The sequence below is a fragment of the Callionymus lyra genome, chromosome 1 (genome assembly GCF_982586985.1).
Source record: "Callionymus lyra chromosome 1, fCalLyr1.hap1.1, whole genome shotgun sequence".
Classification (NCBI taxonomy): Eukaryota; Metazoa; Chordata; class Actinopteri; order Syngnathiformes; family Callionymidae; genus Callionymus; species Callionymus lyra.
The window spans coordinates 6541293-6562298 of NC_141818.1; the positions used below are offsets into that span (position 1 = coordinate 6541293).

Consider the following 21006-nt stretch of genomic DNA (forward strand, 5'->3'; position numbering starts at 1 on the left):
CGGTGGTCGAGACGTTATCGGCCGATCACATTTATATGCTATTGATGACAAATAAAGGAACACAATGTCCTTCATAGCGCCTCAAACAAAAGACTCCACAGCTCAGCGTATCTTCTGGGACTGATGATGTAACCCGACCACGTGACTCCACCACGAATATGAGAGGCGGGAGGAGGAGAAGAAGGAGGGAGCAGGAGGAGAGGAGCTCAGAGGCAGAGAGGAGAGGAAGGAGAGAAGTAGTTCCTGAGTGCGGAAGGATGTGCTGGCTGCGGACAGAGATGCCGCTGCAGCAGCGCGGTGAGTCCGCCTGCGGGGTCTCCAGGTGTTCCGCCGCGCGGCAGCTCGCGGCGCGGCTGCGGCAGATCGGCGACCAGCTGGACCGGGACCGCGCGGCAGACGAGCGTCACGCCGCCTGCGCCTGCCCGGGGTGCGCTCCGGAACCACCGCGGAGCCGGAGCGGACCGGGACACCACCTGCTGAGTCTGTGGGGCTCGGCGTTGCACGTCGTGGTTCTGGTGCTGGTCGTCTCGAGGAGACACCTGTAGGGGCGCGAGGCGGGCGACAGGTGAGCAGGAGAGCATTACGTCACCCGCATGCCAATGACAAGTCGTCATTTCATTACTTTGACTTAATCAATAAAGTGGAAACTAAATTGAAACCAGAACCATTAATAAAACTATCAAACGTTAAGAAACGAAAATTTAAATTAGCTAATATAAAATAAAATAAAAATCCAAAATATGATATTTTAATTTAGAGTTGAGTTTATCTATTTATTATAAAGATCCATCAGTTAAATAAACACTTAAACAACTACAATACATTTATCAGAACAAATGTATGTACTTAAAAAGCAAATATAATACAACAACCGAGTATAAACAAAAACCGTGTGTAAACAAAAATAAATCGCATTTTAATTCATTGATAAATTAAACATTTTTATTTAAACATTTAATATATGTTAAAAATGTCAATTAATTATTAAAACAATAAGTGCATTGTCATAAACAATCAATTGTATATAAACGCGTATAAATGCCGAATATTTTACTTTGAATAAAAACTTCTTTTTTTTTTTTAATAAACCATTAATACGATACAGAAAAGAAAAATAATGTTCTTCATAAGATTAAAAAAATCTAATAAATTAAACATATATATAATGAATTACATTTTTCTTTTCATGAAATGATTCAAATAAAATACATTCAATTTATTTATCGAATAATTTAAATGCGATATTTTTATTTACTTTAATATCGAAATATTTAAAAATAAAACAATAACATTTGTATTCTTTATCTATTTCTCTTGCTCCTCACAGATGGTGCCTTCACGACCTCGGCTCCGGTCAAAAGTTTTGCACTAAACCTCCCGGAAAAAGGTTGAAAATCCAAAGAGCCTTCTGGTCTCGGGGTCTCGGGTTCGAACCCCCGGACCGGCGCTCAGCGGCGTCGCCACAGCGGCAGGTTGTCAAGCGATGATGTCATCGTTCCTGAAGGGACGGTCGGAGGCTTCACCTGCGTCACGTGACCGAGGAGGAAACCGTTCCGCGCGGGACTTTCAATATTGAATGGTAGATGTTTTGGAATCAGTGTTTAGACGTGTCGAAAATAAGCTTTTTATATCAAATCATGTCGTGTTTCTACCCTTTTGATATGCGCTTTACTACGACTGGACAATAAAACAAAGTGATTTGTCAGTGGAGAGGCTTTTATTTTGACATGTAAGACTCATAAAGGAACATTTATCAGGATTTCTGTGAAATGAAAAAACATAAGCTATGATTTTTCAACACTCGTTCAGCCTATTAAAAAAAATGGCAAAAAGTTTACATAAAAAATAAAATAAAAATCAATTTAATTCAGTTTTATTTATTTGATTCTAGAGTTTCTTTGGGGAAGATTTTTTTTTTAATGTATTATGGAAAAAGAAAATTCCAAACAAGAAAAATAATAGTTTAAATAAAGACAAACTATAATAACACCTTTGGGAAATCTAAGCTGCAAAGAAATTGTTTAAAATTCTGTATCAAAGTAACTTAAATACAGTTTGAAAAAGATACAAATCCCATCGAATCCCACTCAAAAGTCATCAGTCTTGAGACTTAAATTCAATGATCATATTTGTAATCAGTAAACATACAGTTTGCTAGTAAAAAAAAGTTAAATACGCATTTAAAATTTTATCGATGTCACCACTGTAGACTTGAATTGCATTTGAAATCGCAAAACTGTGAGAAATATTTAAACAAATTAGTAAATAACACAATAATAACATTTGTTTCAGTGCAGCCTGTTCATTGATTTGTCCCGGCTAGTCAGGGTCACAGGGGTAAGTTCCTGGCAGAAAATAATATATATATATACTTATCATATAAAAGAATATAAGGTGTCAAGTATACTTTAAAACACCTTTTGAGTGATTAAAAGTAAAAAACAAACACATGTGAAGTAAATACATTTATAAAGAAATCTTTACACCTTTACTTAGAATCTTGAAATAAAATGTTATTAAAATGACATATTAAACGAGAAAAATCTTTTTTGAAATACTTTTAAACACTTACTAAATAGACAATAAAACAAATGTGATTTGATCGGCGGAGAGGCTTTTATTTTGAAATGCAGAACGCATAGCGGGACACAAATTAGTCTTGGCTTATTGTTCAGGGGGACAGTTTGCCATACAAAGAAGGGAGGAAACCAGAGTTTTCAAAGCAGGAGAGTCAAACTGAATCACACAAGCGTCAAAGGGCGGTCCGGGGGCCACCTGTGGCCTGCGTGAGTTCATTGTGAAGCTATATCGTCATAAATTCAAGTCTTCTTTTTATTTTATCACGTTTAATTTGAGACCTTTTTTTTTTTTTTACCTAAACCAAGATGTACTTCTTTGATTTAGAATTTTTCATTTTTGGGTTCATTCTTCCCTTCAAGTGTTTACAGTTACATTGAAATGTGATCATCAAGAATTTGTGAATAATTAAAAAATAAAAATAAAAGATTTTTACCAACTCACATTTGTGAAAAAGTAAATTGTGTGGGCAAAAACCCTTTAAAAGAAAATTTTCCCATCTTGACTGAGAATATTAAAAAAAATGTAAATCAAAAAACATAAATTGAGAAAAAAAACTATAGTGAAATATTTTTGTACATGAACATTTGTCAGTTTTTTAAAACATGGTTGTACTTTCTTTTTACTTTTTCTCATTGTGTCTGGACTTCTGTTCTTGGTCCATTGATCATTTGATCTGATGAACCCTCACAGGACTATCATTTCCCCCAAACAATCCAAGCCAAAAAAAAAATCCAAATGTAGCGAAAAGTCGATCACTTGTTCTTTTTTAAACAAGGAATATGAGTCTATTTCGTCTTGGAGGCCAATTTACACACAATTAACCTCCTTCACTTAGCCTAGCCTAGCCTAGCCTAGCCTAGCCTAGCCTAGCATAGCATAGCATAGCATAGCATAGCATAGCATAGCATAGCATAGCATAGCATGGCTTAGCCTAGCAAAACTTCAAACTGGCACTTGTGTACGTCTCTTAAGCAACAAAACTATTCATCTGCATCAACTTTAATTTTGAGGCAACCATCACATTTAAAGGATATTTGAGGGGTCCAGATGTGGCCCCTGGGCACTTGATAGAGCGTGGATCGTTTTGAAGACGAGCTCCATGATAGACTCGTGGAACACACACATTCCAATTAAAAACGACAACATCCTCTCGGAGCGAAGGCCGGGTCAGTAGATCTGGAAGTGGGCCGAGGTGGTTCCGTCCTTCCAGCAGCGCGGCGCCTCCACCACGGTGGAGCGGCAGAGCGGACACGTCCTCTCGCGGTCGAACCACAGGCAGAGACACTCCTCGCAGAAGACGTGCTGCAAGGGACCGACATCAGGGGGGGAAATCAGGTGGGTTTTTGGAAAATCTCCCCCCAGTCTCTGGCTCACCTGGCACAGCAGCGCCACCGGCTCCTTGAAGTCCGCCTGGCAGATGGCGCACATGTCGCCGGCCTCGCTGCACATCTGACCGCTCGCCCTCACGCCGTAGCTCTGCGGGAAATACAGAGTTCAGCCCGGGAACGCTGCAGTGACACCATAGGTCAGAGAAGGTGAACCTGGGTGCTGCAGATCAGGACCACGGCCTTCCGTATGGCGGAGACTCGGCCGCAGACGTCGAAGGACTGGAGGAGGGTCGAGAGGGACAACATGAAGGACCTGGTCTACGAGGGGGGACTGTGGCGGCGGCGGCGTACCTTGCAGAGGCTGTAGATGATGATGAGCGTGGCGCCCAGGAAGTAGCTGGTGGGCGGGTCTTCTCCCATGATGTACTTGTACCACAGCTGGATGGGAACCAGCGCTCGGTACAGCTGACTCAGCTCCTCGATCAGCAGGTACAGCTTCCCCTGAAGACACACGTGAAGTACAAGTTCTACTCCGAGTCTCTCCTTGATGACGAGCTTCTATACTGACACTTTTCTGGTGTAATAAAATATCGATACACTTAAATATCACAATATTTTATCAACTCTACTCGGTATTCAACAGCAGTGTATCGATCTGTAAATTATAAATATATATATATACACACAATTACAATTGATATTCAAATATTTACAGCGTTTGTTTATTTTGTGTTGCTATTAATTTGCGGGGGGTATCTTTATATATATAACTATATATACAAATAACATATATATATGTGGATATTTGAATCGCATATATATGTATATATATATATGCAATTCAAATTCAAATTCAAATATCCACAGCGTTTGTTCATTTTTGTGTTGCTGTTAATTTGCCGGGGGTATCTTTATATATAACTATATATACACATAACATGCATATATATATATATATATATATATATATATACTGTATATATATGCAATTACAATAAAAATTCAAATATCCACAGCTTTGTTCATTTTTGTTCTTTTTTTGAGGGGTGGGAATATCTTTACTTTTGTTTTAATGAGTTTACTCGTTTCATCCTGTTTATATTGATAGAATATTTTGTTATTATTAGAGGTGTATGAAAAAATACCAATACACTTAAATATCACATATTTATTGTATCAATATTCAACAGCATATTATTTATTAAAGATTTCTTTTTTTTTTTAATTTATATAATCTTACAATTAACATCTACACAGCGTTTGTTCATTTTTGTGTTGCAATTGATATTTTTATGACCTTTGTTTTTTGAAAAGAGGGATTATTAATATAACATTTTGTTATTATTAGGGGTAGAAGATGAAGCTAAATATCGCTTTCTTGAATGTTTTTTTTCACGATACTATTATATTCATTAGCACTGAATCAATTTTTTTAAATTATATTATAATTAATCAGTTATTTCGTGGGTGTGTACAAATTAACATTCCGACCACTAGATGGCAGCAGCCACTATGTCCTCTACAGTTAAAGGAAGAATAAAACCCTGCGAGATCCCGGTGATGACCGAGGACGAGAGGATACTCGACTCCAGCAGCTTTTAAAGCTGATGTTTGAACATATTTTGTTTGAAAAACAAATTAAAGCAGTTACGACTTCATCAAAAATCATGTGGTCTGTAAATAATGCAACACCAGAGTCAAGTACTCGACAATACTACAACTATATATATATATATATATATATATATATATATATATATATAAACAAAAATGTGCGACGCCTCCAATAAACGAGTAAACCTCGGTCACTTCAAAGAGTCTGTAGCTCCGGGACGTTCTTTATCACGTGAAGAGCAGTTTGGTTTGAGCAGCTTAAAACAAAAACCCGCCTCCGGCCCAAACATGGCTCCAGTCCAGAACCGCAGCAGCACCAAAAGCTGGCTCAGTCCACCTGCTCTACAGGTACCAACCAACCTTCCAGCGCTGAAACCCTCTTCAGCAATTGAACCCCCACATCTTAGCAACCCCCCCCTCCTCTCTCGCCTCCTAGTTAATGACTTCATGGACGGCGCTGACAGAGATGGATGGCGGAGGCTGAAGAGCAGGCATGTCTGCGGGAGAACTTTTCCAAACGTTCATCCATCTTCCCGGTTGTCGCCTCGGCCCCGGCAGAGATCCCAGCGTGGCCGTCACGCCCACGCCGGGGTTTGGACGCGAGCCAGACAGAGAATCAGCTTCTAAAGCTTCATCCTGCAGGGTTCTGAGAATCTCCCGCAAACTACCGAAGATGATGGACCGGCAAGGATGGCAGGGTGATGAACAAGGAACGTTTGAAAAAAAGATAATCAGGATTTAGTTTTCTCCCAGTTGGTGTTACTAGCAACATAAAAAAAAACGTAATTGAAGTTTAAACAAGTTACTCAGTTGAGTAAGAAACTAGTATATAAGTTTATCAGTGGCAACATTGAAGGGTTTAATTCAACATGTCAAATGTTTAAACTTTTTTTTATTATTATTGAAAAGTATATATAAAATATAAAACTCTTTATGTAAATACATATACATATTATTTAATTTAGAAAATAAGCACTTTTTTATCAACTAAATTATTAAAAAGCAAACAAATCAAACTTTCAATATAAAAATATTATATTTAATTAATTTTTTTAATTTTTTAAATGCTTCAAATTCAATATAAAGATGCAAGGAGTTGCGATGACACTACACGGGGAATCCCTGCGTCACATGAGCCCCGTGAGGGTGAGTCACCGGGGATGATGATCTCACCTCCGCTGCCTCTGAGGACATGAGCTCATTGATCAGAGGTGTTTGTCAGTGGAAAGTCACAAACACACACACTTACAAACACACACACGATTTGAAAATTCCAGATAGTTTTAAGGGACATTGATAAAAGAGGAAGAGTTATAACTATTCCATTATAAGATTCTCATGAAGTCTTGATGATGTCATAAAAAAGGGACAGGAAGTCAGAATGGTGGCTCTTAAATACTTCATTTGAAAAAGGATTAAATAATGAAAAGAAATATATAACAGGCCTGTCAAAGTCAATGTATTAATTAAGATTAATGTCATGATTAATCAATTAATTAATAATTATATTATATTATAATTTATTTTCGAGTCTGCTTAATTATGTGATAAATAGAAAAGAAATTTAATACATTTAATATATTTAATTTAATTTAAATTTGATTCATTTTTTTAATAGTAATTCAATTTAATAATTTTAAATATTAATATTATTGGGTTGTTATGATGTAATTATTTATTTATTCATGTAAATGTGTTTTTACTTTAACATGTATTTATGTTTAATATATATATATATTTTCCTCAGTAAACTTGCTTCTTGAAAAACCCACTTTGGGACAAATAAAGTAATATCTGACCATTAAAAAAGTCACAATCATTCGACCCACACAAGACACACCCCGTCGACTCCCTCACCCTGGACTTGAAGGCCAGCAGGAGTTTGGGCAGGAACAGGACCAGACACTTGAGTCCGATGGTGAAGAACTTGAGGACGAAGTCCGTGATGCCGACGGTCCAGATCAGGTCGAAGAAGTCGAAGTGCTCCAAGTTCGGCATCGCGAACACGAGACTGGAGGCGGAAGCAGACGCAGGGAAAGACACTTAATCCTTTGGTTTCTTTCAAGAAAAGAGTTTCTTCAATGAAAACAAAGACGATTGTAAAAATACAAACAGATCAAAATTAAAAAACGTAAACTTGCGTCAAGACTGGACAAAATAAAAATGAGCAGAAATACTCACAGGACAGACATGAACACGGTGGACTCCTGGTGAACACCAGGTGCAAACAAGATGAAGACGGACCTCGAATAATGAGGTGAGAACTGATGATAAATCATAATATCAAATAAAGGTGTGAAGGGGGCGGCGGTCGTAAGAAACGTCAGCGTGAGTCGCCGGCGTCACCTGTTCTGCAGCTCCTCGTGGCTGAAGGTGAAGTAGACGTAGACGATGTTTCCCGACAGGAAGACCAGGATCCACAGAGACACCATCACGGAGCGGCTCTCCTGCACAAGAGCAGAGAGTCAGCCGAGGTGTCCCTCAAGGTACAGTCTTAGGGCCTGCTCTAATCTCCATCTAAAACGCTCTCGCTCAGACTGGTCGGACAGAAGTTAAGATATTGATTTACCCGGAGAGACACCTGGTGCTTGAGGGTCGAGTTGGCGTACGCAAATGTGCTCGCCATCCCGACACACACGGCGATTCCTGCGACGAACACGAACGCATCATCAGCATATTAACAAACTCACAAACTAGTTCTCAATGAAATAAAAAAGCATGAGACGGACGAACAGGTATCGTATGTATATTGGAAAGAATCTGGCGATGCGATACTTATCAGGCTACAGTGGTACCGATACTCTATATTGTGATACTGTAGGAACAAGTATATATGTGTAGTATTGTTGAGTACTTGACTCTGGTGTTGCAGAAGTTACAGACCACATGACTCTTGATGAATTCGTAACCTTTTTAATTTGTTTTATAACCAAAATATGTCAAAACATCAGATTTTAAAGCTGCCGGAGTCGACTGTATCCTCTCGTCCTCAGGTATCCCGGGACTCTAGGCTATTTTATTTTTCCTTTAGCTGCAAAGGACATAATAACTGCTGCTATTGTAAATGTGAAATGTTAATTGTAAATAAAAATAAGTAAGACTTTTATTTAATAAACACTTAATTGAAAAATAAACCATAAAATAACTATAATAAGAATTAGATGTGATTTCAAAGTTGACACAGACACCAACAAAATATTTATTTAAAAATGAAAATTAAGTGCTTTTAAATATTGATACATTATCCAGAAAAGAAAAGGTTTATTGATATTTTCTTACATCCCTAATAATAACAAAATATCATGTGAATCATTATATTAACAAACTGAAAGGAGTATATTAAACAAAACTTTCGTTTTATAAATATTAAAAAGCAAATACAACTTTGTTGTGAAATTAACCAACATTTTTTCGTTGACATTTGAGTTAATTAATAAATAATTCGATATAATTCAAATTAAGAAATTTCAAACTTAACTGAAATAATGATTTAATGTGCACTAACACAATTTGAACACAACAAATCTGTAAATGAAAATAAAAGAAGGAAGCAAAGGAATTATGAGGAAGTGTGTAATGTTTAACAACTAAAACAAGTTATAATTAACACCAAAGAGCTCCATAAATAATTTAAATGATCTCATTCTGTTTAGACTCTTTCATTCTGTTGAGTAAAAATGGAGTGTTTCAGTTCCTCACCCAGTTTGTGCTGGAAGCAGACTTTAGCCAGCAGGATGAGGATGAAGGGGAAGCCCCTCTGCAGCCATGTGACCACCGCCTTCAGCTCGGACATGGCCGGGGCCGGCGTGGACTGCTCGTCCGGGGCCTCCTCCCTGGACCTCTCGGCGCCGGCGGACGAGGTGGCCTGCTGGAGCAGAGAGGTCCGGTGCTGGAGGGGCTGGTGGAGGAAGTGATGATGATGATGATTGTGGTGGTGATGGTGAGGAGGGCGAGGGAGGAAGGGGACGGTCTCGGAGCGGTGGGGCCCGCCCTCCTCCCGGGACGCCGCCGTCATCTGGATGAAGACCTCCGGCGGCGAGCCCAGAACCAAGCTGGCGGCCTGGAACTGCGCGGAGGAGACGGAACCGGAGGGGACGCCCACCAGGCCGGAGAAGATCTGCTGGGGGGAAGCGGGCGAATCGGGCTTCAGGCACTCGAACACGCCGCCCTCGTCCAGGCTGCTCTCTGACCCCAGAGTTTGGCTGCGACCCCTGAGCAACACGGATAAATACTCTCGTAAATTTAGTAGTAGTCTCTAAAAATGACTATATGGTTTATATTTTAAGTATTGTCCCTTCAAATTATTTAAGTTAATATAAAGACATGTATAAATATAAAGACATTATGTAAAAAAAATATTTATTTGAGCATATTTTGATTGATTTTTCGCCCCTTTATCTTGGCTTGATGGCCCTTTACAACAGCCACTGCATGCAATGTAGCCCCTGCGGGAATTAAACTGCATAGTTTCCCAATTTTTCAATCGTTTTGGAGTAGATAAGGTAAGGTGTGCGTCCTCACCTGTCCGCAGGCATGCCCTCCGTGTTGCTGCTGTGTCTCCTCTGCATGGCATCAACACCTGCACCGGCCCTGCACGCGCCGAAACATCCACAAAAGCCATCAAATATATAAGCGCGTCCGAACACGCGTTTAAATAAAACACAAAAACTCCCACCTGGGTGTGTTTGTCGAGCAGCCCCTCGGTCTTTGTCATAGTTTAGTGGGATTCAGATGATGATGCTGGAAGATGCTGCGGGAAGCTGCGTCCGACTTCCTGTTGTGACGTCACGGCGCACGCCTTCTCCGCCAATCGGCGTCGAGGTCGCCGCCCACTACCCGGATATTGTTGTGCTCCAAGGCGGAAGTGCTGCGAGTCAACTCGGCGTTTGCGTTTCTTTGCCTTTTAACTCGATTTTATTTTATTTTTTATTCACCACGAATAGATTCGCAAATGCGCGACTTAAGTGTTTTTTTTGTCTCCGTTCGTGACGTGTCTTCGGTTTTTCTCGCGACAATGCTAAAGCTAACACACGCATAGCTAACGAAGCAGTCGTTTTTTGCTGCAGAATGTGAAAAAAAACATTTTTAATTTTTGTTTAAACACTTAATATGAGCAACATGGGCTAATATATGCTTCGTGAACGCTCTCCGTCACATTGTGAATGTTTTTTACGTCAGCAAAGCTAGACCCTGGTGCAGGGTTGATGGTTCGACTCCCGGGGTGTCTCTGAGCAAGAAGGCCATGTCATGATGGTTCTACGGCGGCTGCTGAGGAAGCGATGGGTCCTGGGGGTGGTCTTCGGATTGTCCCTCATCTACTTTCTGACCAGCACCTTGAAGCAGGTACGGAACCAGTCTCACCTGTGGCCATGACGTCATAGACAAGAGACGCTTGTTTATACACTTAAAAAAAACGTCACACAACTGTGACGTATCTCAGCTTTCTGCAGAAGATGTTTCCTCATTTGTTTTAGGTCTAGGTTTATTGTATCTAAACTTGGGTAAATGTTACTTGTTTGCATAAGACATTCAGAAATAATGTGTTTTTATTAATCACCATAAAGCAACTTTTTTAAAAATGCGTTAGATTCTGACAAAAACTTGTTTTTACTGAAAAATATTGAGAGAAGAATATTAACAATATCACCAAAATACAGGTGGTAACCAATCAATCATGTCATGCACAGCCTTTTAAATTAAGCATGTTTATAAAAATTATTGACATGATTCCTGATCCTTATTCATGACCTTTTAAGTATATACTTTATTGAATATTGTTTTGATTGTTTTAGCGCTTTGTGACCCTGGTCTGGAAAAGCGCTATATAAATACAAATTACTTACTTACTTACTTACTTATAGAGTCTTAAAAAGAATCACAATCCGCTTTATTATAAGCATTACCTTCAGATTTCCCTAAAAACAACCCCAGAATTGTAATTAAAATGTCTTAATTGAAATGTTCAAATGACATAAACGTGTGAACACATGCTTCAATTTTTGGATGATTATCAAGTTGGTCATAAATTGTTATAATAAATGTCTTAAAGTCTCAATTTACTTTTCAACTTCAGCTGTAGGAACCCTGTCTTAACTAGTGGTTATTCTGTACTATCGACCCGACAGTTCAACTGAACACGTTGGTCTATAAATAGAGTAAGAAATGTGACCCGAGGTGATCTAGTGCTTAAATAAATATACTCTGCAGCAAACATACACTTGAAGCCAAATCTCAGTCATGCGCGGTTGATGTCAATATACACATATTGAGAAGATTGTATTTTTAAAATACACTATTTTATATGTATATATATTTATTTGTACATGTTTGCACTATTAAAACGGAAAATAACACAAGACTAAAAAATAATGAAATGTTTAAAATTAAATCTAAAATAAGTATTAAAAAAATTGTATACAGATTATTTGATTATTGCATAGCTTCACTTTATGATAATATAATAAAATGAGAAAAATTTGAATATTTGAAAATAGTCAATACAAATAAATACATTTGTAACCATAATTGTAAGGAAAATAAGTTTAAAAAAAAGTTCTAAACTGCTTGAATAAATATGAAAAGATCTTGTTTTGAAAGGAACAAATGAGTATAATACATTTTTAAATATATATTGATGATATGAATATTAAGTAATAGATAAAGAAAAGTGATTGAAGGAATAAATAGAGGGAAAAAGTATATAATAAATATAAAATCTAAGATCTGAATAAAACATAGGAAAATGTAAATATTGCACAACTTTACTTGATTATAAAATTAAGAAGGAAAGTAGTTTTTTTTTTAAATAGTCACAACAAATAAATAAATATTCAAAATATAAATTATATTTCAATACACAATTTGTATGTTTTAATATAAGTTGCTTGAATAAATGTGACAAAATCTTGCTTATAATGGTTAAGAAAGTATAATAAAAAATATACATGTTGACGTTATTAAGTTTGAAATGCATATAAGAATGTTCAAATTATCAAATCTGTTAATTTATTGGTACCTGGCACATTAAAGATGTCCTCACAGGAAGAGCGCACCATCCGGGACCGCACGCTCTTAGAGGTCCGAGACCCGGAACACCGCATCCCTTGGAAAATCCGCTTCGAGCTGGGCAACAGCAGCCGGCAGATCACCCAGTGCAGGAACTCCATCCAGGGCAAGACTCTGCTCACGGACGAGATCGGTGAGTGATGTCGACGACATCGTCACGTCCACGTCTCACCGTATCTTCTATGGCCAGGTTATGTCTGCGAGAGGACGGACCTGCTGGTCAACGGCTGCTGTAACGTCAACGCTCCCAGCAGCAGACAGTTCATCTGCAAGAGCTGCCTCGCCAACGGCTGCTGCAGCATCTACGAGTACTGCGTGTCCTGCTGCCTGCAGCCTGACAAGGTACTAGGATTTTCTGTTCACAAGGAAAACTTTTGCATGTATTTTGAACTGTTCAACTTGTTGAAAGTTTCAGTGTCAATGTTTTATATAGATGAATATTTGAGTCATTTTTACTGATCTGCTCTGAGAGTCTCAACTTTATTATCTTTGTTAATTTAGTCATCATTAACCATACATTTATTGTCCAGTGCACCTTAAGTATTCATTCGATTTACTTGCTGACCTCGAACTGATTTTATGTCTTAAACACCGCTCAATAATCCACGAGACTCCTCAGTATTACTCTTGGAGGTTCCGTAGTATTACTCCGTGAGGCACCGTAGTATAACTCTGTGAGGCTCCGTAGTATAACTCCGCGAGGTTTCATAGTATCACTAAGCCAGGTTCTGTTGTATTACTCTGCTATGCGCCGTAGTATTACTCTGTGAGGCTCAGTAGTATTACTCCGTGGGGCTCCGTAGTAATACTCCATGAGGCTCCGTAGTATTATTACGTGAGGCTCCGTAGTATAACTCTGTGAGGTTCCATAGTATTACTAAGCCAGGTTCTGTTGTATTGCTGTGCGAGCCTTCGTAGTGTTACTCCGTGAGGCTCTGTAGTATTACTCCAAGAGGCTCCATAGTATTACTCCAAGAGGCTCCGTAGTATTACTCAGCGTGGCTACTATGCATTACTCAGCATGGCTACTACTAACTCTGTGAGGCTTCGTAGTATAACTCCGCAAGGTTCCATAGTATTACTAAGCCAGGTTCTGTTGTATTACTCTGCTATGCGCCGTAGTATTACTCCGTGAGCCTCCGTAGTATTACTCAGCGAGGCCCCGTAGTATTACTCTGCAATGCTCTGTACTATTACTCAACTATGCTCCAGAGTATTAATCAGAATCAGAAAACTTTTTTTTTTGGTAGTATTACTTCTGCAAGGCTCTGTATTATTACTCCAGAAGACTCTGAGGTATTACTCAGGAGGCTCTGTAATATAACACTGCAAGGCTCTGTAGTATTACTATGTAAAGCTTGGAAGTATCAATGCAAAAGATTCCTTGGTACTACTTATCGAGGCACTGTAGTATTACATATAATTACATGTGAAATGTATGGCATGTCCACCCAACCCTAACAGGAGCCCAAGGTCTCAAGCAGTTTAATCAGAGATAGTTTCTTGTTCAGTTAGTCAGATATTGTTTAACTGCACTTACCGACTGGTACCACATGATGGATGTTAAATGTTTAAATGAAGATTTTTTAATTTAATGAAAAGTGAAGGACATTTTGAACTGAGTGCTAGCTTAGCAAGTGGCTAACAGTGCCAGCAGCACTGAGGGCAGAACTTTTATCACCATGAAACGTGTCAAATTCTGTTTTGGTCTCACTTTACTGACAGCAATCTGACCATTTCACGTACTTGAGATGGAAACTTTAAATTTTTCTTGTGAAAAACGAGAGAAATCAGGGTGTCGGCGTGTTTCTTAGAATTCGTGTGGTTTCAGTGACGATGAAGCGATTACGCCGCCGATTCTAATCTCGTTGCTCTCGTCTCGACCTCCTTCTTCGTAGCAACCTCTCCTGGAGCGCTTCCTCAACCGGGCCTCCGAGGGCTTCCAGAACCTCTTCACGGCCGTGGAGGACCACTTCGAGCTGTGCCTGGCCAAGTGTCGCACGTCCTCGCAGGTGAGCGCGAGCCGCGGGTCGCACGACTCGTCTGCATGTCATCTTGATAACGGCTGTAGCTGGCAGGGAAGTGTGGTTGAGGCTGATGGAAACCGATACAGTTTGACCCAGAACTTCATGAACTCCTTCTTCTCCCGCAGAGCGTTCAGCACGAGAACACGTACCGGAACCCTCAAGCCAAGTACTGCTACGGCGAGAGCCCCCCAGAACTGCTTCCTGTTTGACAAGCGGGAGCCACTGGACTGACTGTTTTTTTTATTATTTACACTTCATAAGTGCAGAAGAAGAAGAAGCCTCATCCATTCATCCGTGATGATCGTCGGGTTCCGACCCGCCGGCAGCTCGTCCACACCCGGACCACCCACTCATGATATCCCACCCACCTGACCCGTCTTTGTAAATACCCGGAGTGGTCAGTGTTTCGTGCATGTGTCAGTATTTAAAGGTCATTTTGTTGAGACTGTGTCTTGTGTGAGTCAATGTCTTTCACTAACTGTTGCCATACGATATGGGAGCGGGGGAGGGGAAGCGCTGGGATCTTACAGTGACGTATGGAAACATTCGTCAAGGAGACGATAAAGTGAACACTTAGGTCCAGGAATCGGGGGTTTGACCCTTCAAAGGTTAGATCCAGGCAAGGACTCGTGAGACGCATGGAGTGGAGCTCTTACATCAAACTGGTTCTGTAGTCAAACATAAAATACTGTAATCTGGGCCCCTCGTTTATTTGGGGGTTAACGTTCTGAGAACTAGGAGCATTGAAACTAAATCAGCAAAGTAGTTAATGTTTAATTTGTAAACTTATTAAAATCAGCAACACTTATTTATATCTTGCAAACTCAAAATGTTATATGAGCCTCATGGAGTAATACTGCAGAGTAAAACTGTGGAATAATACTGTCCTAGTGGACTAATACTGTGGAGTAATACTGCGGAGCCTAGTGGACTACTACTGCGGAGCATAGCGGAGTAATACTGCGGAGCCTAGTGGAGTAATACTTTAGAGCATAGCGGAGTAATACTGCGGAGCCTAGTGGAGTAATACTGCGGCGCCTAGTGGAGTAATACTTTAGAGCATAGCGGAGTAATACTGCGGAGCCTAGTGGAGTAATACTGCGGAGCCTAGCGAAGTAATACAGCGGAGTAATACTGCGGAGCCTAGTGAAGTAATACTATGGAGCCTAGTGGAGTAATACTATGGAGCCTAGCGGAGTAATACTGTGGAGCCTAGTGGAGTAATACTGTGGAGCCTAGTGGAGTAATACTGCGGAGCCTAGTGGAGTAATACTGTGGAGCCTAGCGGAGTAATACTGTGGAGCCTAGTGGAGTAATACTGCGGAGCCTAGTGGAGTAATACTGTGGAGCCTAGCGGAGTAATACTGTGGAGCCTAGTGGAGTAATACTGCGGAGCCTAGTGGAGTAATACTGTGGAGCCTAGCGGAGTAATACTGTGGAGCCTAGTGGAGTAATACTGCGGAGCCTAGTGAAGTAATACTGTGGAGCCTAGTGGAGTGATACTGCGGAGCCTAGTGGAGTAATACTGTGGAGCCTAGCGGAGTAATACTGTGGAGCCTAGTGGAGTAATACTGTGGAGCCTAGTGGAGTAATACTGTGGAGCCTAGCGGAGTAATACTGTGGAGCCTAGTGGAGTGATACTGTGGAGCCTAGCGGAGTAATACTGTGGAGCCTAGCGGAGTAATACTGCGGAGCCTAGTGGAGTAATACTGTGGAGCCTAGCGGAGTAATACTGTGGAGCCTAGTGGAGTGATACTGCGGAGCCTAGTGGAGTAATACTGTGGAGCCTAGCGGAGTAATACTGTGGAGCCTAGTGGAGTGATACTGCGGAGCCTAGCGGAGTAATACTGTGGAGCCTAGCGGAGTAATACTGTGGAGCCTAGTGGAGTAATACTGCGGAGCCTAGTTGAGTAATACTGTGGAGCCTAGCGAAGTAATATTGCTGTGTAATACTGCGGAGCCTAGGAGACTAACTGCGGCGCATCATGGAGTTATTCTGCGGAGCCTCACAGAATAATAGTGCTGAGCCTAGCAGAGTAATACTGCGGAGCCTCAGAGTATATTTAGGGAGCCTCAAGAAGAAACCCCATCCCGCAACCTCGTCCACACCCGGACCACCCACTCATGATATCCCACCCACCTGACCCGTCTTTGTAAATACCCGGAGTGGTCAGTGTTTCGTGCATGTGTCAGTATTTAAAGGTCATTTTGTTGAGACTGTGTCTTGTGTGAGTCAATGTCTTTCACTAACTGTTGCCATACGATATGGGAGCGGGGGAGGGGAAGCGCTGGGATCTTACAGTGACGTATGGAAACATTCGTCAAGGAGACGATAAAGTGAACGCTTAGGTCCAGGAATCGGGGGTTTGACCCTTCAAAGGTTAGATCCAGGCAAGGACTCGTGAGACGCATGGAGTGGAGCTCTTACATCAAACTGGTTCTGTAGTCGAACATAAAATACTGTAATCTGGTCCCTCGTTTATTTGGGGGTTAACGTTCTGAGAACTAGGAGCATTGAAACTAAATCAGCAAAGTAGTTAATGTTTAATTTGTAAACTTATTAAAATCAGCAACACTTATTTATATCTTGCAAACTCAAAATGTTATATGAGCCTCATGGAGTAATACTGCAGAGTAAAACTGTGGAATAATACTGTCCTAGTGGACTAATACTGTGGAGTAATACTGTGGAGCCTAGTGGAGTAATACTGCGGAGCCTAGTGGAGTAATACTGTGGAGCCTAGCGGAGTGATACTGTGGAGCCTAGCGGAGTAATACTGTGGAGCCTAGCGGAGTAATACTGCGGAGCCTAGTGGAGTAATACTGTGGAGCCTAGCGGAGTAATACTGTGGAGCCTAGTGGAGTGATACTGCGGAGCCTAGTGGAGTAATACTGTGGAGCCTAGCGGAGTAATACTGTGGAGCCTAGTGGAGTGATACTGCGGAGCCTAGCGGAGTAATACTGTGGAGCCTAGCGGAGTAATACTGTGGAGCCTAGTGGAGTAATACTGCGGAGCCTAGTTGAGTAATACTGTGGAGCCTAGCGAAGTAATATTGCTGTGTAATACTGCGGAGCCTAGGAGACTAACTGCGGCGCATCATGGAGTTATTCTGCGGAGCCTCACAGAATAATAGTGCTGAGCCTAGCAGAGTAATACTGCGGAGCCTCAGAGTATATTTAGGGAGCCTCAAGAAGAAACCCCATCCCGCAACCCGCCCAATATTAGCTCCCATAATGCTTTGCCACACCAATCACAGCAGGTGATCAATTTTTAACATAGCAACAGAGATGTAGACTATAAACACAGTATTGTTATACATGCCACATGATATGGCAGGGACCACTGTATTGCAGTAGGTTTTGAATTGTCTACGAATCTAAAAGGACTTGCTTAAGATCAAGTCCTCTGAGGAGAAGAACGCTGCTGGACTAACTGAGGAACCAAAGTCCTAATTGTTTGGCACCAAATCACCGTGGAAACGTGGAACAACAATTACACAAAGTAATTAACAACCTCCAACTTGCTCCTTGATTGTCCATCTGTCGGCGTCTCCGTGATGAAGGTCCACTTGTTGTTCCTCCTCGCCTGGGGATGCAGAGGAACCATCAATCACCCGGAAGGCCGGGGCAACACGCCACGCCAATTAGCACGTCAGCTGCAGGCGTGGCAGGTTGATTAATGGACCGGAGGAAGACCACGTTGATGAAGATTCACCGACCCACCCGTGTTTGTTGGTGACGACAAATACTTCTGGCAAAATATGAGTATAATATTATATTCTAGCTTTGATGTGACAAATGATAATTAATATTAACTTATTTTATTAATCAGAACTCAAATATGGACGTTGATTAGTGTCGAATGTTTCCGTTTAACATTTTCAAATGTTGAAACTTTGAATTTCTTTAGATTTTTTTAAGCATTGAATGGTTTTTTATCTTTAATTTCATTAAATAATATCCATATCTAGAGTTAAAATAGCTTTTTAATTGAATTGTTAAATTCTATATTTGAATAAATAAAATGTTGTTGTTATGAATGGTAATGTTAAAAAAAAGTGAATATAAATATTCGAGTAATTTTCAGGAAAAGTTTTTATTTTGTTCCAATGAAATTTAAAAAGGACTAATTGTTGTCGCCTAGACGGCACATCTTAGCTTAGCATGATAGCATCATACGTCTAACTTCACTTCAAATAGAACATATGATCATCTTCAAAAAGTCAAAGAAATACAATTTATGACGACTAAAATTGCAAGCGATTTTTATTGAACAGCTTTTACAGTCGACGAACTTCGTTGCGTCGCGTTAGCTTCTAGGCCTTCTTGAACTTCCCGAACTTCTCGAACTTCCTGAACTTCTCGAACTTCTCGAACTTCCCGAACTTCTCGAACTTCTCAAACTTCCCGAACTTCCCGAACTTCTCGAACTTCTCAAACTTCTCGAACTTCCCGAACTTCTCGAACTTCCCGAACTTCTCGAACTTCCCGAACTCCGGTTCGAACCGGATGCACTTCACGTAGTCCCGGGCTTGGCTGAGGAAGGTGTGGCTCCACTGCTTCCTGTCGAAGGCGGAGTCGGGCATCACGGGCTGTTGCGGGACGTCCGGGCACTCAACGTTGAACTTGTTTTTCACGCAGCCCTCCAGAGTGTCGACCCGCTTTACGGAGATGTTGAGGAGCTCGAGCAGGGAGCTGTCGGTGGGGTTCTGTCGGTTCTGGTCCTGGAGGATTAGCTTGAGGCCTAGGTGCGCGAAAAGCAGGGCGCAGTGGACCTTCGTGGGGTCAGAGGTCGAGCCGCAGGTAGAATTCAGCTCAGAGAACCCCGGTGTCCATTTGCCGAGGCGAGGACCGTTGACTTTATCCTGCAGAGAGAGAAACGTGTTCATGTCGACCATGGTTCCACCAGAGACGCTAATCCATGCTAAAACAAAAGTCAAAACAACTGCCTCGGTGCGGAATAAGAAACTCAAACAATCAGCTAACAATAGGCTAACAACAACTTGAAGATGCTACAATATCCGACGTTCTGATATTCCTACTTTTTCATTAAGAACATACTAGCGAAATGCTAACCGCTATCAACCTTGTAAAACTGTCCAATAGTAATTTCTCTTGTTAAAAGATGCTTTAGACAAAAAAACGTTAACGGTAATGCTACCATTTTTTCTCTAGAAATGCTAACTTATAACCTACACAAAAACTGTTGTTGTAACGCTAAAAATGGCGTGATAACGTTTTCCCCCAAAATAACAAGTTCAATAATAAACCATGATTGCTAACAGCTAGCACAACTAGCAATATAACGTCCATTACAAATTAAACAATACCGGAGTAACAGTTATCATTTAAAGTGTTTTTTAAAGACCATTATAGTTGCTAACACTTAGCATAGTTGCTAACACACAGTTTCAGACCGAAATCAAGGTTTTATTTGGTGGAATTTAAAGGGAAATCGTTTAAGTCGCCGTAACAATGGCAAGTGGATCATGTGATCTGGACAAACAATGTAAAGTGAGAATATTTCTGAAAAACCTTGTGTTCAATTTTCAGCAAGAATGTTAAAAATTAAAGCCGCCCTGAATCCTGAAAAAAAATCTGTTCAAAAGTAAATGTCGTACAGGAGAAAGATCGGAATATTAATGTGATTCGGAAATCCTGTAGTCGAACTCTGAAAGTTCCGATCACTTACCGTTTAGATAATTCATTTTGTAAAAGTCAAAAGTCAAACAAAGTCAATCGTCATCTTTCCAAATATCGATTGTAAGTTATAATAAGTTCCAAGGTCGAAGCCAGTCAAGCTAGCTCGTTAGCTGGTTCGTCAAGAGGAGAATAAAGTGGTTAATGTTTCAGATTCGAAGTGAAACCGTTTTAAGTAAAAGAAAAGAAAAAAGCGAACCTTCCGTCTACATTTGTGCTCTTGATCGTACACTTACGAAGGATTCCAAGGCTTCCTGAAGTTCATGCGCGGTCAATTGTCTAATGTTCCTCAAGTTGCAGGTGTAAACATCGAAGAGTTCTTTGGCCGTCGTCAGGGACAAAACCAGAGTCAGCAAAACTGAAAAAAAAAACAGACAAACTCAAACCCCATTAAACCATTGAAAGCAAAGAAATTATTCATATCTCGTACCCGCTGAGTGTGCCATCCTGGCCGGCGTGCCGTGGTGTGCGTCAGTCGTCGCAGTTGTGGGTCGGAGAGGAAGTGAGTTCTGATCAAATTGCTTCCTTATCTTCGAATCTCTTCGCTGAAGTGAGTCCACGTGATCCGTGTTGCGCGCCAACATCAGCTAGCTAGTGGGCACTTTTTCAACAGCCATAACCTTATGACCACGTTCTCAACTCGACCTCTCTTTGCAGCCAGAGGGTAAACTAACGTGGCAAATGGAAACGCT

The 21006-nt window shown here is 40.7% G+C and overlaps 4 protein-coding genes across 6 annotated transcripts; 2 read left to right on the forward strand and 2 right to left on the reverse strand.

Annotated features, from left to right (window-relative positions):
• Positions 1-158: 158 nt before the first annotated feature.
• On the forward strand, positions 159-1705 carry LOC148087645 (uncharacterized). Its single transcript, XM_087790304.1, has 2 exons — positions 159-565; positions 1328-1705. Exon 1 carries the CDS (start codon positions 159-161, stop codon positions 543-545), a length of 387 nt encoding a protein of 128 aa, XP_087646430.1. The 3' UTR covers positions 546-565; positions 1328-1705.
• Positions 1706-3396: 1691 nt separating this feature from the next.
• rnft2 (ring finger protein, transmembrane 2) lies at positions 3397-10287 on the reverse strand. The gene is made up of 10 exons (XM_087790299.1): positions 10198-10287; positions 10044-10112; positions 9222-9733; positions 8092-8168; positions 7869-7969; positions 7380-7533; positions 4260-4409; positions 4122-4187; positions 3955-4056; positions 3397-3882 (listed from the first exon to the last, which is right to left on the reverse strand). The coding sequence occupies exons 2-10, from the start codon at positions 10088-10090 to the stop codon at positions 3748-3750; spliced, it is 1344 nt and encodes a 447-aa protein (XP_087646425.1). The 5' UTR covers positions 10091-10112; positions 10198-10287; the 3' UTR covers positions 3397-3747.
• An 85-nt stretch (positions 10288-10372) lies between these two features.
• On the forward strand, positions 10373-15057 carry spring1 (SREBF pathway regulator in golgi 1). 3 transcript variants are annotated; one of them, XM_087790303.1, is made up of 5 exons: positions 10373-10885; positions 12552-12720; positions 12778-12929; positions 14486-14599; positions 14740-15057. In XM_087790303.1, the coding sequence occupies exons 1-5, from the start codon at positions 10802-10804 to the stop codon at positions 14821-14823; spliced, it is 603 nt and encodes a 200-aa protein (XP_087646429.1). In that variant the 5' UTR covers positions 10373-10801; the 3' UTR covers positions 14824-15057. The 3 variants fall into 3 exon arrangements, with proteins under 3 accessions (XP_087646429.1, XP_087646427.1, XP_087646428.1); XM_087790301.1 differs by having other exon boundaries at positions 10373-10865; XM_087790302.1 differs by having other exon boundaries at positions 10373-10865; positions 12564-12720.
• Positions 15058-18862: 3805 nt separating this feature from the next.
• On the reverse strand, positions 18863-20803 carry LOC148087648 (uncharacterized). The gene is made up of 3 exons (XM_087796174.1): positions 20745-20803; positions 20551-20672; positions 18863-19479 (listed from the first exon to the last, which is right to left on the reverse strand). Exons 1-3 carry the CDS (start codon positions 20758-20760, stop codon positions 18931-18933), a joined length of 687 nt encoding a protein of 228 aa, XP_087652300.1. The 5' UTR covers positions 20761-20803; the 3' UTR covers positions 18863-18930.
• Between the last annotated feature and the right edge of the window lie 203 nt (positions 20804-21006).